The sequence below is a fragment of the Chlamydomonas reinhardtii genome, chromosome 12 (genome assembly GCF_000002595.2).
Source record: "Chlamydomonas reinhardtii strain CC-503 cw92 mt+ chromosome 12, whole genome shotgun sequence".
In the NCBI taxonomy this organism is placed as follows: Eukaryota; Viridiplantae; Chlorophyta; class Chlorophyceae; order Chlamydomonadales; family Chlamydomonadaceae; genus Chlamydomonas; species Chlamydomonas reinhardtii.
Genome location: NC_057015.1, coordinates 2,265,757 through 2,282,211, shown reverse-complemented (window position 1 = coordinate 2,282,211; position 16,455 = coordinate 2,265,757). Strand labels below are relative to the sequence as shown.

Below are 16,455 nucleotides of genomic sequence, written 5' to 3'. Positions count from 1 at the left end.
CAGCGAATTGGATACTATATGTTTGAGCGTGCGAACTATGACAATATTCCAGTTACTATATTCCTGTTCCAGCCGGGTATCGGAACTTCGTCGCTGGGGCCTCTTCTATCTTGTGTACAATAGCTTCGTGTAATGGATGGCTTGAATAATGGCTGTGTGCAGTCGGCGGGGGCCGGGAACGTGTGTAAATCAACTTGACAGGGGCCCCCCCTTTCTGAAACGTATGGGTGCGCCGCGCCCCCTGCGGGGGCCGGGGCACGCCAACTGCCCGCCAAGATTGCGTGCCGGTGCTTATGCTGCTGCAGCAGTTTGCACAGGCGCGGCGTCACGCTCGCACGGTCCACCACAACCCAAGCCAAAACCCTCCACGTCCCTCCATGCCTGTCCAATGAATGGGTTCCTTCATTAGCGTTCCCCAGCAGGGGCTTTCTTGCAGGGACCATTCCTGCGTTGGGCGTATGCAACATGTACGTGCGAGCTAGCCGCTAGATAGGCCGATGGTCAAATTCCGTTGAGAGCGGCTGCTGTTTCCGGTAGGCGAGTCAGGCCGCCGGGCGCACGCACCTTCCATCCAACATGTGAAATGACGTGATCCATCATTCCATCTGCTGCCCGTGGTTCCACTCTGCTGGCTGACTGGCTGGCTCATGCCAGCATGCCCGGCGCAGCCACGAGCGGGCCCACCCCCATGCATGCGTGCCTACCTACTCACTTATAACCGCAGCGTGCGTGTAGCTAGGTACGTGCCTGCCCCTTACCCTACTTCCAGTAGCCAGCCAGCAAATTGTCGGTCAAGTTAGGGTACAGTACTTCCGGCGTTCGACCAGCCGCGTGCTCCTGCACTGGCGTTGCAAATTGTTTGCTGGGGTCTGGGAATCAGCCCCTTACCCTGTCCCATCGCAACCACAGCAGGTAGGTCACAGGCCACGGCTGCGTGCACAGCCCACGGGCCATCAAACACATTACCATATTGGGGCGCTGGGGTGCGTCACCTAAGCAAGTGCGCGCTGGGGTACGCACCAAGTAGCCCCACGCTCCTGCAGTCCTAACGAGCTGTCTAACTACCTATCTACACGCACACGCATGCGGTGTCATTCGGCCAGCGCACACATAACGGTCGGTCCTGCCCAGGACTTCTCCCCTGGTTCTTATGCACACGTCAGTTCTGGGTTCTCTTGCTCGCTGCTTGCCCGCCTGCTGATGTTTCCATGCAATCAAAACAATCATACCGCCCACACTGCAAGACCACAACGTCAGCAGAATCAAACCATGAACGATTATCGGCTCGGCACCCGTAGTAGATGTAGCATAATATCTTCATATATCACCCGTACACGTGCGGTTTGCCGTTATTAATGCCATCATTCAACTCGCTAGGGCCCCAACCTTCTCACATACCAGCCACACATACATACCATGTCTCCACGCCATAAGTAAGCCCTTTTGCGCATGTCGAACGGTATGAATGAAAGAGCATGGCACACTGGCACACAAGTGGCTTAGGATAGCCAACGCCGGCTTCTGCTCTGTTTGCTCTGCTGCCGTAAAGCTGCTGCATCCTTAAAAGGAACCCGACAGTCTGCGTCTGTCGCTGCTACTGCACTGCTAGCTTTCTACTGCCGAACAAGCGCCACGCACTGCCGCCTACCGGCCTCCGTGACTCTTGCCAGATCCCGCTGCCTGCGACTGCCTGCTGGCTGGGCGCAGCCATCGCCGCATAAACACGTGCACCACATCCCTATCTACCCCTACCCATCCACCTACCCCACCAGCTACACAATCACAAACACGGCACCAGCACACACGCACATGCACTATGCTTCAGGATGCTCATCACATGCATGCATACGGTATTCCCGTTTATTCAGCATCGCGATCATGCACACGACCGCAAGGTAGGAGGGCTGCCCCCTACGCCTCTACCTGTGCTCCGCTCGTTTTAGCTTGGTTTGGTTTACCGTAGTTTGGACTGGAATTTACAACCCACCACCAAGGCTGCCACACATAGATAGGGCTCTGTCTCACCCCACCCTACATAATCTCTCCAACACGCCAGCCAGCGCCCCATCCATCGCCGCACGTCCCTACTCCTGCAGAACCTCACTGCCACTAGCTACCACCCTGCGGCGGGTGGTGGTGCTGGTGCGCCTTCTGCCGGCCATTGCGGTGCTGCTGCTGTTGCTGCTGCTGCTGCTGCTGCTGCTGGTGTCATTGTGGGGGCTGCTGCAGCAGCGGCTGCAGGGGCCATTCAGGCGGCGGGGCCGCTGCCGCCGCTGGCGGCGCCATGCGTGGCTGCAAACGGGTGATAAGTAGCAGCGCCGCCACCGCAGTAAGCGCCGCCGCCACCGTAAGCGCCACCGTGACCGTAACCCCTGCAGGTTACAGCGGCGCCCACGGCCGCAGACCCGGCACCAGCACCAGAAGCATCACCAGCGGCCGCGGCAGCGGCCGCGGCAGGCATGCCTTGTGCATGTTCGCAGGGATAAGATGGGGACAGGGCAGCCGCAGTAGGGCAAAGGGCGGACGTCGCCGGCGGCCCGGGGTCGGCGCTTGCAGGGGTGCCAGCTGCCGCCGCGATGATGGAGGATGTGTCCGCCGGCGACGGCGCACCCAGCTGCGGTTGTTGGCGGCTGCCGCTAGCCCCTACCGCCCTACAGCCGCCCATGCCGCCGCCGCCGCCGCCGCCGCCGCCAGCAGCCGCGCCGCCCAACTGGTTGCTACGCGGCGGCGGTGGTGGGGTGGCTGTGGGAGGCAGCCTCCTGCCGGCGGCGGCTGGAGCAGCGGCGTTGGCGGCCGGCGGCGGACAGCTGCTTATGCTGCCGCTTCGAACCAGCGGCGCGCCCACCGCTTCCGCAAGCAGTGCAGTGAAACTCACGCGGGCATCACCGCCGCCGCCGCCGCTGCCGACCTGCCTGCCGCCGGCGGCGCCACCACCGCCGCGGCTGTTGCAGCAGCTGTCCGCAGCTGCGCAGTGGGCTCACCCGTCGCTGGCATGGCGGCCCCTAGCGAGCTGCTTCTGGAGTAGGATGATGGCATGGCATCTGGCGGCGGTCGCAATGGCGGCGGCGAGTCTGCTACAGCCGGTGCCGTTCCTGCTGCTGTCAGGGCCGCCGCTGTTGTTGCTACAGCCGGTTGCTGCTGTTGCTGTCGCTGCTGCGATTGCTGCAGGTGCTGCTCGTGCGTGCCACCGCCCACAGCGGGGCCTCGGGGCTGCGCCGGAGCCGGGCGCGAGTGCTGCCCAGGTTCCACGGCGGCGGCAAACGCATGCGGTGGCGGTGGCGGTGGCGGCAGGTGCTGCTGCTGTAGGGGTTGTGGCTGGCGGCGCTCGTGCAGGAGTTGCTCCCGGTCCGTCATCATGCCTATGCCACCACGCCGGCCGCAATCCCCCGCGCCGCCACCCGCTCCTGCTCCTGCTGCAGCCGCCGTCACCACATCACCGCTGCTCGCGGCGGCAGCAGTGCCGAACCATTGACGTTGACAACCGCTGATGTCAGCACCACCACTACCGCCACTACCGCCGCCTCCGCCACCGCCGCCGCCGCCGCGGCTGCCGTTATCAGCACTGCCTCCCTTGGCGCCGCCGCTGATTTCCAGCAGGCGGTGCAGTGGCGGCAGCAGCGGCGTGTCCGCCGCCGCCGCACCTGCTGCCTGAGCCCCGCCACCCCTGAGGCTCGCAGCTTCCATGGCATCAGCAGCAGCCCCTGCCACCTCTTGAGTGCCTTGGTGCTGCTGCCGCTGCAGCAGCTGCTGCAGTGGCGATCCCTCTGCCACGCGCTGAACCGCCGCCGCCTGCTGCAACTGCTGCCCGGCCGCTGCCGCCAATGCTGCTGCTGTGGCTGCTGCAGAGAGCCCAAACGCCTCAGCCGCACTTGACACATTCCGGTAGGCCGCGGGCCCCGGGGGAATCGTGGCCGCCTGCTGCTGTTGTCCTGCCGGTGGTTGCGGCTCGTCCCAGCAGCTGCCGTCGTAGTAACCGTGCGGCACTGATAATGGCCGCTGCTGCTGCTGCTCGTCCCATTCCTGTTGCTGCCTCACCTGCTGCTGGTGGTGGTGGTAATCATGCGGTTGCGGCGGCGCAGACGTCGCTGCGTATTCCGGCGGGAGAGTTGCACTACACAGAGCGGCACCAGCAGACACATATGCGGCGGTGGCGGCGGCGGCGGCGGCCTGCTGGTGCTGCCGTGCCGCCAGCAGCGGCTGAGGCAGGGCCGCGTACGGTGGCGCGTGTGCCACCGCCGCCGCCTGCCGCCGCCACGAGCCTGCTGGCGGTGGCAGCTGCTGCGGCGGCTGAACGTACGCCGCCGGTGGCTGGGGAGGCCAGGTGCGGTACTGCTGTGCGGCGGCGGCGGCGCCACTTGTTTGCGCCGCCGCCGCGCCCGCCTCCCATTCGTCATAATAACTATCGCAACCGTCATAATCGTCTTCACCATAGTCTTCACCACAACCATCAGCATGGCCTTCACCGTCTGCATAGTAACCGTCATCACCATCGGCGGCGGGCACCTCCGCAACAATGACGAAGTCGGCGCCGGCCGCCAACTCCACCCGCGTGCATACTGCAGCCGCCCAGTCTGTGGACGAGGCACGCGGGTTGGGCACCTGCTGCTGTGGCGGCAGCAGTGCTGCTGCCCGGGCCGCTAGCAGTTGCTGCTGCTGCTGCTTCTGGCTCCACCGCGCACGTTCGGGCCCCACACCAGCACTGCCGCCAGCAGCAGCCGCCATTGACACCGACCGGCCCACAGGCGGCGCGCCAGCGCCAGCGCCAGCCTCCTCCTCCTCCTCGTCCCCCTCCTCGTCCCCCTCCTCGAGACCCGCCACGCCCTTGCCCTCGTCATCCGCCGCGTAGTAAGCAAGCGGTGGCCGCATCCCTGCCCCGCCACCGCCGCCGCCGTCGTACACCGATGCTGACCAGTACATTCGGCTGCTTGGCTGCTGTGAGTAGCCAGCAGCAGCAGCAGCAGCACGAAGGCCTCCGCGGGAGAGCGGGCTTGCTTCTGCTGGTACCGCAGCTGCTGGGGCGCCCGCCCAGAAATCGCTCTCGGCCACGCGTCCCGCTGCCTCGGCCGCCGCAGCGGCTGCTGATGAGCCGTCTGCAAGCCGTGCTGTGTGCCACTGCGGCAGCTGCGGCGCTCGCTCAGCTGAAGCCCAGGTGGCGGCGGGCACGCCTGCTGCTGCGTCGGCTGTCGGCGAGCACTGCGCGGCAGCGTAGCGGGGGTGGGTTCCGGCTGCTGGGTAGACGCTGCTGGGCGGCGCGGAAAGGGTTCGCATGAGAGCGCGCATAGAAGGCGGTGGGGCGCCACTGCCGGCGGCATTTGCGCCGGCGGCCGCGGCGGCTTCTCCAGCGGCGCTGCCGCCTCCGGCGGCCCCTGGTGCCCGCGGACGGCGGCCTCGATCGCCGCTGCCGCCATCACTGTAGACAGCGCCGCCGACCGCGTTGGAACCGCCACCGACAGCCCTACCGCCGCCACCGGTAATGAGCCCATGTGATGGCCGCGGAGCAGTCTGCTGTCGCTGGGCCGCCGCCGCCGCTGCCGTGGCCGCTCTGGCCGCGGCGCCCGCCGCCGGCGTCCACACGACCTCCGCAATGATCATCGTCCGGCGGCGCTCCGGCGAATACATCTGTTGGTATTGCTGCATAGTGATGACTGGCGGCTTCCTGATGACTTGCGCCGCCAGCGCCGCGGCATCGCCAGTCTGTGGCGGCGGCGGCGGCGGTGGCGGCGGCGGGCCGCTGCCTGTGCTCGGCGGAGGCACGGCGGCTCTGGCGGCTACTGGTGCCGGTGCTGGTGCCGGTGCTGGTGCGGCAGCTCCATTGTAGATGGCATGCGGCGCCAATGCCTCTGCTGAGAACCGAGTGGGCACCCTCTGCTGTTGCTGCAGCTGCCGCCGGCGGTTGTCACCGCCACCGGTAACGCCGTTGGCGCCTGGACCTGCCGCTGCCGGCACGCCCGCCGGAGCTGCAGCAGCTGCAGCCGCGGGGCCCGCGTTGACGGCTGTAGCAGAAGCTGCTGCGGTCTTGTCGGCCCGAGATCCTCCTGCTACTGCCGCTGCGTGTGCCGTGGACTCAGCCGGCGCACGCCCCATCATTGCAGGGGAAGCGGCGGCTGCGATGGAGCCTTCGTGCCAAGCGCGTGGCATCATGTTCGCACTGCCGCCGCCGCCTCCACCGCCACCAACATTACCCTCATCGCAGCTGCTGCCCTCACCTCCGCTGAGGGCAGACGTAGCAGGTGTGGCGAGGAAGGAGAGCCCTGAGAGGCCTGTGATGTCGGAGAGAGCGACGCCCCCATTGCTGCTGCGGCGCCGCCAGTCGTTATACACAACGGCGGCGGCGGCGGCAGCAATCTCACTGCCGCCGCCGCCGCTGCCACCATCGCCGCCGCTGCCACCATCATCGTCGACCTCCATGGCAGCGGCGGTGCCTGTCACAACTTCCGCCGCTCCAGTTGCAGCACCAGCACCAGCATTGATTGCAGCTGCAGCTGCACCGGCACCTTCGGCGTGGGAGCTTGCAGCGCCGGGCGCCGCCAAAGGCATGTCAGCTGCTGCTGCCGCGGCTGTCCCCCGCACGACAAAGGCCGGCACGGCGGCGCCTGCAGCACCGGCGGCGGCAGCGCCACCGCCAGCGTTGCGCGGCAGCGGCGGCCGCGACGGCGGCGCCAGCAGCGCTGCTGGCGCCAGCAGCGGGGCGCAGCTGCTGGTGCCGTGCTGCCCCTGCCGGGGCCCCTGCTGCACGGTGCGAGCCCGCTTCGTCGCCTGCTGCACCTGCGGCATCTGCTGCTGCTGCTGCTGCGGCGGCGGCGGCGGCGGCGGCGCCGGCTGCTGCTGCTGCCACATTAACTGCATGTTGGCCCATTGGCACTGCTCCGCTGATGCCACTGCCACGCGGCCGGGTCCGTGCACCGGCTGACGCAGGTGCGGCGGCACACACAGGCCGGTGGGCACCAGGAGCTTGGGGCCCCGCGGCCTCGCAGGAGCAAGACCCGTTGCAGCAGGCAAGGGCCGCCGGTGCATAAGTTCCGCTGCTGCTGGCGGCAGCAGCAGCTCACCGCCGGGCTCCACCGGCAGTGGCGGCTGCGGCTGCGGCGGCAGCCGCGGCTGTAGCTGTGACTGCTGAGGGAGCATGTATGGGTACCGCGGCTGAGTGGCGGCGTCAGGCGGCGGCGGTGCCCGCAGCTGGCGGGCAACAAGGCCGGCGGGCGGGCGATGACCGTCATCACCAGTATGAGTCATGTAACCACTGCTGCCTTGAGGAATGTAACCTGTGACATCGCTCACGATAGCGGCGCCCTGCTGCTCCTGCTCGTCCCAGCTGCCGAACGCGCACAAGCCCGCAGCCGGCGTTGTGTGCTGCAAGGTTGCCGCCGCCGCCGTGCCCCCCGCCATGACGCCCGCTTCTGGTCCTCTCGTCGCCACGCGGCGGTCCGAAGCGCCTTGGCCTGCTGCTGCCCGCTGCCAACCGCCGCCGCTGGCCCCCAAGCTGTGGCCGCCTCCACCGCCATTTAATGAGCAGCAGGCCGTATCACCGCCGTCAGGCATACCCCGCAATGGCGCCGCCGCATCGCCAGGCGTGTAGCCTGCTGGCGGCCTAGCGGCAGCCGAGGTGGGGGACCAGGATGAGCGAAACTCCAGCGGCGGCGGTGGCGGCAGCAGGAGCACCGGCGGCGCTGCATGCTGTCTCGGGCGCCCGACCTGCACATGCAGCAGTAGCTGCTGTTGCAGCTCATCATGCTGTGCTGGCGGCTGCAGTTGCGGCTGCTGCGCAGTGGCGGTGGTGGCGGCATGGCCACTGTGCTGCTGGGGGGCCACCAGCCGTCGGCTATGCGGCGCGGCGGAGTGGGTCCTCTCCGGGCCAGATGCTCCGGCGCCGCCAGGGGCCGCGGCGGCGGACTGATGTTTGGAGGCGGCCGGTACAGCAGGCGGCAGAGTGTGGGAGTCCTGCGTACAGATATGATGCGTGGACGCAGGTCGCAAGTGAAGGGTTTGTTCGCGCGAAGTGCGGCGGTAGCTGGGTGATGCCACGGTCCGTAAGGTCCTTTTTTGAGTTGCTCTGGCAAGCCGGCGTGCGGCCACTGAGAATCTCAGACGTGCTGCATGCTGCTGCCGCCGCCACACACTGGAGCGAGCGGGAGCAACGTTTGATTGGTGGGTGTGGGCGCAAGGCACACGCACGTGAGGCACGGACCCACCTGAATGTGTGCGTGCGCTGTGCTCATCAACATCACGGCGGCGGCACCAGCTGCGTTGCGCGCCACAGCTCCCATCGCCACGACTGGCGCAGCGACAGCAGCAGCGGTTCGCAGCACCGGAGCTGCTGCCAACCCATATTGGGACGTAATCCCGCCCGCTCCACCTTTCCCGCTGCTGCTGGCGCCGCCGCCTCCGGCATCGGCGGCACCACCGGTTGTAGCAGCCCCTGCTGCGGCCGCGACACCTGGCGGGGCTACTGCTGGTGCCCCCTGCAGCTCACCAACATGCACGCCGCCTCCATACCAGTAGTCACCTGTGGCGACAATCACGACAAGTAAGGGAGCGTCACGGAGCAGCAGTACCCGGCGATGCCCCAACCTGCCCCTTGCCATGTCCCATGGTACCGTCCCAACTGTTTGCCATTTGTTGGGTATGGGAATTAGCTGCGCCCTAAGGGACTTTGCCAACCTGCCTTGCCACTGTCCCATCACGCACCCTTGCCATGTCCCATGGTACCGTCCCAGCGATGGCACGACGGAAACGTTTAACGAGCGGTTCGGCGGCTTCATTCTAGCCTAGCGCAGGCCCCGGAGCTACCGACTTGTGATTTATAGTGTTCCTGCAGGTATGCTGCTCACCACCAGAGCCGGGCGCAGCGTCCCCCGGCGCGCGAGTCCGCCTCACGCCTGCTGGCGGGAGCCTTCTACAGTTGCTGGTGTCGTCGGACCCAGACGAGCTCGGCCTCCGCTTGCGCCCCGGAGTTGTCTGGCTCATGTGCGTAGATTTCAAGCCATCGCGCTTTGGCGACGCGCCATTGTTTTGCCAAAGCGCGTCACCGCACCCGGATAATCGGCACGCACGCGAAAGGGGGCAAGCTTCGCTGTTCCCAGGCTCCTGATCGCTACAAACCGCAGGTACACGCTGCGGTTGGCTGCACGAGAGTCCTAGGCGCCGATTTCGCGCAGCGTGTGCATGTCAGCGAAGGCGGTCAAGTGAGCTTGCTGCCGGCCCTAGTTTGCTAATTTCACCTCCGTTGATGAGGGTTGCTATGACGCACACAGAGTCTGTTTATTGTGCGCGCCGACTAACGTGAATGGCTCACTCGCAAGTACGCAAAAGGATTGGCCTAAGTAGACCTATAAATCTATGCAGTAGCTAATGTCAGTGGCAGCTTCGGGTTTACACAAGTGGTAGCCTGCGTGCGTGTATATATGTCCAGAAATGGCGAAGTGCCGAAACGCACGCTTGGCGCCCCTAAAATGTATGAAATCATATAGAGACAGATAATTGAAATCAGATATTCTGCTTGCTTATGATAAGTGCCGAAGTTGGTGTCCCGATCTATCTAGGGGCGTACCAGGCCCTGCTATTGTGATGTTGTGGTGTGCTCCGAGTAACTCGAGTACTTCAGCGTGTCGCGCCTGTCGGCGGAGTGGAGAGTGTCTTTGCCCGCTTCTAAAAAGGGGCGCGGCATAATCTACACCAGCAGTCTACACCGCCGTGCCAACTGCCACATGACACAGTGCGGTCATCGTAGCTAATATAGTCACGTGCGACGCGACTTGTCCGGGGCCCGCCCTTTGGGGCCCGATGGGACCGTCCCCATGAGCCATACCCCAAAACCCCAGAACTCCCCAAAACTTGAGTGGCTGATACCAGCAGGCGGTGCGTGTGGGCGTGTGCCGATGTGCGTGGAGGGTGGGAAAGTTGCCTAGCGCACGCAGGCATCTGGCGGGTCCGCCCATGGCACCCTCAGTAGTTTCACAGGATTGGTAGTTCGCCAGCACCACCCCGCGCGCGGTGACCTCGCTGCACATGTAGACTAGCTATGACTGATGGGGGACGGCTGGGATCTGATGCTTGGAGCTCAGGATTGAGGAGGCCTGTGGTGCGCGCCTGCACCACTCCAGGCTGTGTTCATTGTGCCCCTTCCTGCCCCTTCCGAGCCCTACCCATATGGTTACCCCTGCACAACATCCTCTCAGCCCGCTTGACTTTCCACAGTTCCAAGATACCTCTCGAGATTGGGTCTTCCTCCCGCAAACCCCACGGCCCGACGCCCCGACCGTCCCAGGGCCCGACAGGCCGACACGCACCCACCGCAGCCAAACAGTCTTCATTCCAACCTCGACTGGCGAGAGCGTCCTCACACAGCGCCATGCATATCAGGAACGGTGATCCTGTGTTCCTCTCCGCTCATGATCACTCATGCCCCCTTCAGCCTGTTCTCCGCACAGGCGTCAGAGCACGAAACCTCATGAGTACCGTACTGCCAAAAAGGTTTCGTTTTATTAAAGTTCGGGAGGGCTGCCAAATATTGCTGAAATAAATTCGATATTTTTTAATTTCGTGGGCGGTTAGGGAAAAGTAACAACTCTGATCCAAATTTTCGGGGACGCCACCGCCTCCGTCACCGCCACCGCCAGCCATCGTGCGCATGGGTAGCATCCCGCCACGCACTTTGCCTACAGTAAAGCAAGTGCCCTCTCATTGCAAACCAAGCCCACTAGCACCGCCGTGCCACCACTAAAGATGCCTTCGCCAGCAACTGCTAGCGCAGCGCGCCGCTGCCAATCACGCGCGCAGCACGCGCGCAAGCTCCCAATGGGTGTGTCAGACTCAGCGCCCTCGTGCTCCACCGTGCCTCCTCGCAGTCTCCCCGCACTCCCCCCGCGCGGCAGCGCGCGCTACACGGGAAATTGCTGCTAGTGGTATTTAATTTCGGGGGAATTTTCATTAAAATAAGCTGAAATTGTTTCGGCGCTCAATTTCGTGGACTGTTCACGAACTTTGGATCACCAAACCTTTTTGGCAGTACGGTACTGTAATGTACTTTTACTGCCTTTCTCAAAGAGAGGCGAAAGAGCATCCCTACCTTACGGCTCTTCCCCAACATAAGTAAATAGAACGCCTGCTTCAGGGATGCACCCATACGCGTTCCTGCAACTGTGCATGCACGCACGGCACGGTGGCTGGGTGCACCCAGTGCCAGAGCACAGCACACCAACACCTACCATGTAGGGATCAATCGCAAAACTATAACGAAGGAAGAATGCAGCTGCCAGCACCGGCAGTAGCTAGGCGACAGCAGGCGGGACCCCTGCCTGCACGTTAGGACACCTCTATCTGGCCCGCCCCAGAAAGGGGCTGCCGTGGCCCGCCCGCCCGTAGATCGGGTCTTGCCGACGTACGGCTGCGGGGTTCCCAGGTAAGGCGCACATTGACACACACACACACACACACACACACACACACACACACACACACACACACACACACACACACACACACACACACACACACACACACACATGGTGCTGTCGGCCTTTATCCCTTGTGCTTCCCTAATGTATACGCGCACGACACTTCACCCCTTAATCCTCTGGCAGACCGACCATATCTATAACATGAAGGAGCACGCGCCGTCTGGGCAACGCGCTGCGCCGTGATCGACGCCTTGACAACCATACCGTACATATCCATGCCAACACGTCCAAAACGACTGCCCTGCTAGCCTCGCGCAAAACCTATCGTCAAGTACCGTACGGTAAGCGAGTCGCACATGATGACCCCGCCGTCGGCGGGCACTCACGAGAGATTCTCTGAGATTTGCGAGCATGCAACCATAAGCCGGCTGGCTTCAGTTGCCGCAGCTCAAACGGCAATATCGCACCTTCAATCCACCAAAATGATGCACGCAATGCATGAATGCGCGATATAAAGTCATGCAAGGGAAATAGCTGAGTCCTTCGCCAAACAGAAACTGTGCACACCCGCCTGTAGAGCCCCCTGCTGCTGTGTCAGCTGGGTGCGCCTGCTGATGGCGCCGCTCGTCAAACGTCCACCGACCGTCACGCCCCACGCACCGCACCATTGGGCATGCATGGCACATACACACGCACCCTCGCCGCCTGTTGGCATCCAGTCAAGTTGCCGCAGTCCCCCGTAATAAAGCAGCCGCCAGCAGTCGCAACGGACTGGTCTCGCACACAGCGGCCGCGTGACCGCCTCGGAGCTAGCTACACATATTTTGTAATTTTGTCGTAGGCAGCTTGACAAGGCCGCGCCCCACGAAACACAAATGCTCAGGTGGTACTGCGCTGAGTTGTATTTCTCTATCTCTGATCCATCCACCCGTTCAAGTATCATGAAAGCTTCAGTATCCCGCCGTTTGACCCACAGGCGCCACCGTACATGCTAGCAGGAGCTGCTCCTCTACAAATTAACAAACCCGTGTACACAATACCCACCCAATCGCTGCCGTATGCTTACTCCCAACGTACATAGAGATGCCAGTAATGCAGTGCCCGTATCTTGTAGATGCCTTCAGATGACATCTACGCCAGGAAAAGTTTCCCTTGGGGGCAAGCCCTCAACCCCATCCCCCACACGTCTCAAGAGATACTGCCAAATTCGCCCCAAAAAGTCTACGCTCCGTAGAGGCGCAGCACGAAGCAAACCCAAAATGTTTTCTTCGCTCGCCTTCATTCGGCGGATTTGGAGCAAATGTCTGCGGCGTAGATGGAAGATACTGGCACTGCAGTGATGCATTATTGAAGAACCAGCTCCAAAGCAAGCTGGCGGCATGCATGTGTTTGGGACAGCACCTCAGACACAAAACAAGCGAGTACGCAGTGCAACGCAAAATGCGGTTTGGTTAACCTTCATCCTTGGTTCAGCTAGCCGCCATCCGCCGTGCGACCCGTCTGCTACATGCGGACTCGTCTCACCCATGTATGGTCCATCCATTGTGATCCAGGACATACACGGCCTCATCCCCCGGTGCACCAACTAGCTAACCGCATGCGGGCCTTTGCAATCTTCCAGCAGCGCCGCCATTCCAAACAAGGCAGGCAACCGTACAGTTCTCAAGAGCCTCTCGCTCTCCGTCCATTGCCCCGTGCCGGACATGGCGTCAATCAAGTGCGGCGGTCGGAGCCACGGCATACTTTGCGCACACAAAGATGCGTGCCCAATGTAACGTTCGCCGTTTCTACGTCTATCGACTACAGCGGCTGCTGGTAGTGCGAATCAGCGCACTGCTCGCAAGCAAACAGGTTGTAGCTGGCCTGGGGGGCCCACTGACCCGTCATCATCATTCCATTGATGACGGGCTGCTGGCTTATCGCCATGGAGGCTGCGGTCCGCACCGCCGCCTGCATCCCGCCCGCAGTGCTAGTGGCGTGGCACATCCTGCCGAGCCGCCCATCACCCTCCACCGCGGCCAGCGGCGGCAGGCCCTCAAAGCCGCAGCCTGCAGCCGCCGCATCGCGGTCCCCGCCGCCGCGGCCCAGCACCAGGCCGACAGCGGCCGCCATGCTGGGGGGCCTGCCGCCGCCGTCCGATGCGTGGGCGCAATCGCCATGCGGGAAGACACCGCTGCCACCGCCCGCCATCAGCAGCAGTGTGTCCTGTGCTGCGCTGGAGGACCTGGGAGACAGCAGCAAGTCAGCATCGCCGAAGAGGGGGCTGGAGACAGGGGACGCAGCAGCGGCCATGTCTAGTGCCAGCAGCTGCTGCCACTGTAGCGGGCCGCCGGCGGCGGTAGCGGAGGGGCCCATGGCAAACGCCGATGCGGCTGCAGCGCTGCTGCTGCCACCCGGCGCCGCCGGTGCCGCCGTTTCTGCTGCTCCAGGTGCTGTTGGAGGCGAGGCAGCGGCGGCGGCGGAGGAGGAGGAGGAGGGCCAGTACGGCACTCCCCAGGCGGCCTCTTGTGCGGCGGCGGTCAGCGTGTTCACACGCCGGCGGACCAGGGGCCCGCTGTCCTGGCGCCCCTCCTCCTCTCCCGCCACCACCACCGCCTGCTGCACCTCACGCCTGGGCTGCAGCTGCAGCTGCTGCGGCGGCCACACAGGAGCTGAGGCCGGCTGCTGCTGGGTGACGGGACCCGGCGGGGGGGACGACGTGGCGGTTGCCGCCGCCGCCCCTGCTGGTCCGGAGCCATAGGCCAGCAGGGGTGCATGCATCTGCATCTGCTGTTGTTGCTGTGACATCCGCAGTTGTTGCCGCATCTGCTCATTCGGCTGTTGCATCTGCAGCACCTGTTGCTGAGCAGCGCCATTCAAGGCGCTCGGCATGCGTTGCCATGTGCTCTGCGAGTGGGCATTCCAGCTACCCCACTGCGTCTGCTGCTGCATCTGCCCTTGCTGCAACTTTTGTTGCTGCATCTGTTGTTGCTGCATCTGTTGCTGCTGCATCTGTTGCTGCTGCAGCTGTTGCCACTGCATCCGTTGCTGCTGCAACTGCTGTCTCTGCATCTGTCGTTGCTGCATCTGTTGTTGCTGCATCTGTTGCTGTTGCATATGTTGCCTCTGCATCTGTTGCTGCTGCTGCATTTGTTGCCACTGCATCTGTTGCTGCTGCTGCATTGGTTCTTGCTGCAGCTGCATTTGGTATTGCTGCACGGCCACGGGTCCTGAACTCTCCTGGCCCCAGCCAGCCGCCGCCACCGCCACCACACCGCCACCAGCCGCTTGCGGCGGCTGCATGGGATTAGCGGCCACATTTGACATGCGCGCATGCAGCTGTTGCTGCGGCGGCGGCTGCAGCATGCGCGCCTGCTGCCTTCTTGCCAGCTGCTCGGCAGCCCACGCCTGAACCTCAGGAGGCACAGGTGACACCAGCATCAGCCCGCCGCCGCCGCTCCTCCTGCTGATGGCCGCACCATTGCTGGCGCCTACAAGCCCAGCGCACAGGGCCGCCGTTGTATTGCTCGTCACGATGGCAACAGCGGTCGGCACCGCTGTGTTGCTGCCAGCAGCTGCAGCTGCCAGTGAGGCCGCGGCGCCGCCATCGGCCCCCGCGGCGGGGCCTGCGCCAGGCACACGTGTTGCAGGAGTGGAGGACAGCAGCGGTAGTGATGATGAGGTCGGTGGCGGCATGAGGGGCGCCGACAGGTCTAGCGGCTCAACCACCAGCCGCCGCACGAGCCGCCGCCGGTGTGGGCCAGGTCCGCCGCCGTCACCGCCGCCACTAGTGGTCGCGGCAGCAGCAGCAGGGTAGGGCGACCAGCGCATTGACATGTCGCTCGGGGTGCGCGTGATGGTGGAGGTGCCGCTTAGGGAGGGGGTGAAACCCGCCGCCGCACTGCTGCTAGGCTCCCATGGCTGCCCACCAGCGCGTGCAGGGGACTGCGTGGCTGCGGCTGCGGTGACGCCGCTGCCAGCACTGCCGATGCGCGCCAGCGCGCATGGAATCTCCGCAGGCGCAGCAGCAGGCACCATATGGCCGCTATTAGCGGGCAAGTCACCAGTAGCAGTAGTGGGCGTGTAGACCTTGTTGATGACGCTGCCTGACATTGTGGCACCGCCGGTGTTAAGTGCAGCAGGCAGCCACGGCTGCTGGCATGCACCTCCATCATTCCAAAGGGTGGTGTCACTGTGGCTGACGTCAGCAGTAATGTGCATGTGGGAAGGGTTGGCGCACCGGGCGGCCATGGCACTGGCGGCACCCATGGCCATGCCTGCGGCGGGCGCCATTGCTGCTGCCGGTAGCTGCCAGCCAGAAACCCCGGACCTTGATCTCATGACCTGCTCATATCCTGCAGGTGCACAGGGTGCGTACAGGCGAGGTATCGACATCAGCTCACCGCCTGGCGCGTTTCTACTACGGATGACAAAGCGTTGGGTTGGGTTTTACGGCATGCGACGACAGCGATTTAGGTTAAGCAGTTTGAGATTTGCACTGCAATTGCCAGCCAGCAGCCATGCGCTCTCTAACAGCAAGCTTAAGAGCGCGGCACAAGTTCACCATCAACGGTGTGACAGCTATATATGACCTAAAACCTGAAACGAGTTGAGCCATTAGATCAGTTGAAAAGGCGCTCTAAGACTTCAAAATATGATAACGGCAAGCTGCTGGGCGGGAACGAGGTGCGGCGAGTGCAACGTCTTTTGTCGGTCACGACGTGCATGCACGAATCCGTCTCACCATGTTGCGCGCATGTTGCATCTCCGGTATGTACGCCCGAAAACATCATCCAGATGGGGCTTGGCAACGTCGCTTTGCAAATCAACTCGCGCAACCCTGCGCGACAGGTGAAACCGGCAGCAGGCTTGTAAGCCAGGTCAAACAATATGTTGCAGGCAGATGCTTCTACGCGGCGAGTCAAATAGCCAAGGTGGCACTTGTTGGGCCACGGACCTGCTGAGAGGCTCGCTCCTCTCGCTGCAGCTATAACGCGCGATGTCAAGAGTTGAGTTATTGTATGGTCAGCGAGTATAGAGGCGGACAGGGACTTAAAAGACTGCTGCTGTGTGAGTGCGG

The 16,455-nt window shown here is 63.6% G+C and overlaps 2 protein-coding genes across 2 annotated transcripts; both read right to left on the bottom strand.

The window, feature by feature from the left end:
- Nucleotides 1–497: 497 nt before the first annotated feature.
- CHLRE_12g507872v5 (uncharacterized protein) lies at nucleotides 498–9,479 on the bottom strand. The gene is made up of 4 exons (XM_043068197.1): nucleotides 8,829–9,479; nucleotides 8,190–8,503; nucleotides 2,876–7,938; nucleotides 498–2,717 (listed from the first exon to the last, which is right to left on the bottom strand). The coding sequence occupies exons 1-4, from the start codon at nucleotides 8,962–8,964 to the stop codon at nucleotides 2,249–2,251; spliced, it is 5,982 nt and encodes a 1,993-aa protein (XP_042918170.1). The 5' UTR covers nucleotides 8,965–9,479; the 3' UTR covers nucleotides 498–2,248.
- A 718-nt stretch (nucleotides 9,480–10,197) lies between these two features.
- CHLRE_12g507900v5 (uncharacterized protein) lies at nucleotides 10,198–16,389 on the bottom strand. Its single transcript, XM_043068198.1, has 3 exons — nucleotides 16,333–16,389; nucleotides 16,120–16,215; nucleotides 10,198–15,730 (listed from the first exon to the last, which is right to left on the bottom strand). Exons 2-3 carry the CDS (start codon nucleotides 16,166–16,168, stop codon nucleotides 13,197–13,199), a joined length of 2,583 nt encoding a protein of 860 aa, XP_042918169.1. The 5' UTR covers nucleotides 16,169–16,215; nucleotides 16,333–16,389; the 3' UTR covers nucleotides 10,198–13,196.
- Nucleotides 16,390–16,455: the final 66 nt, after the last annotated feature.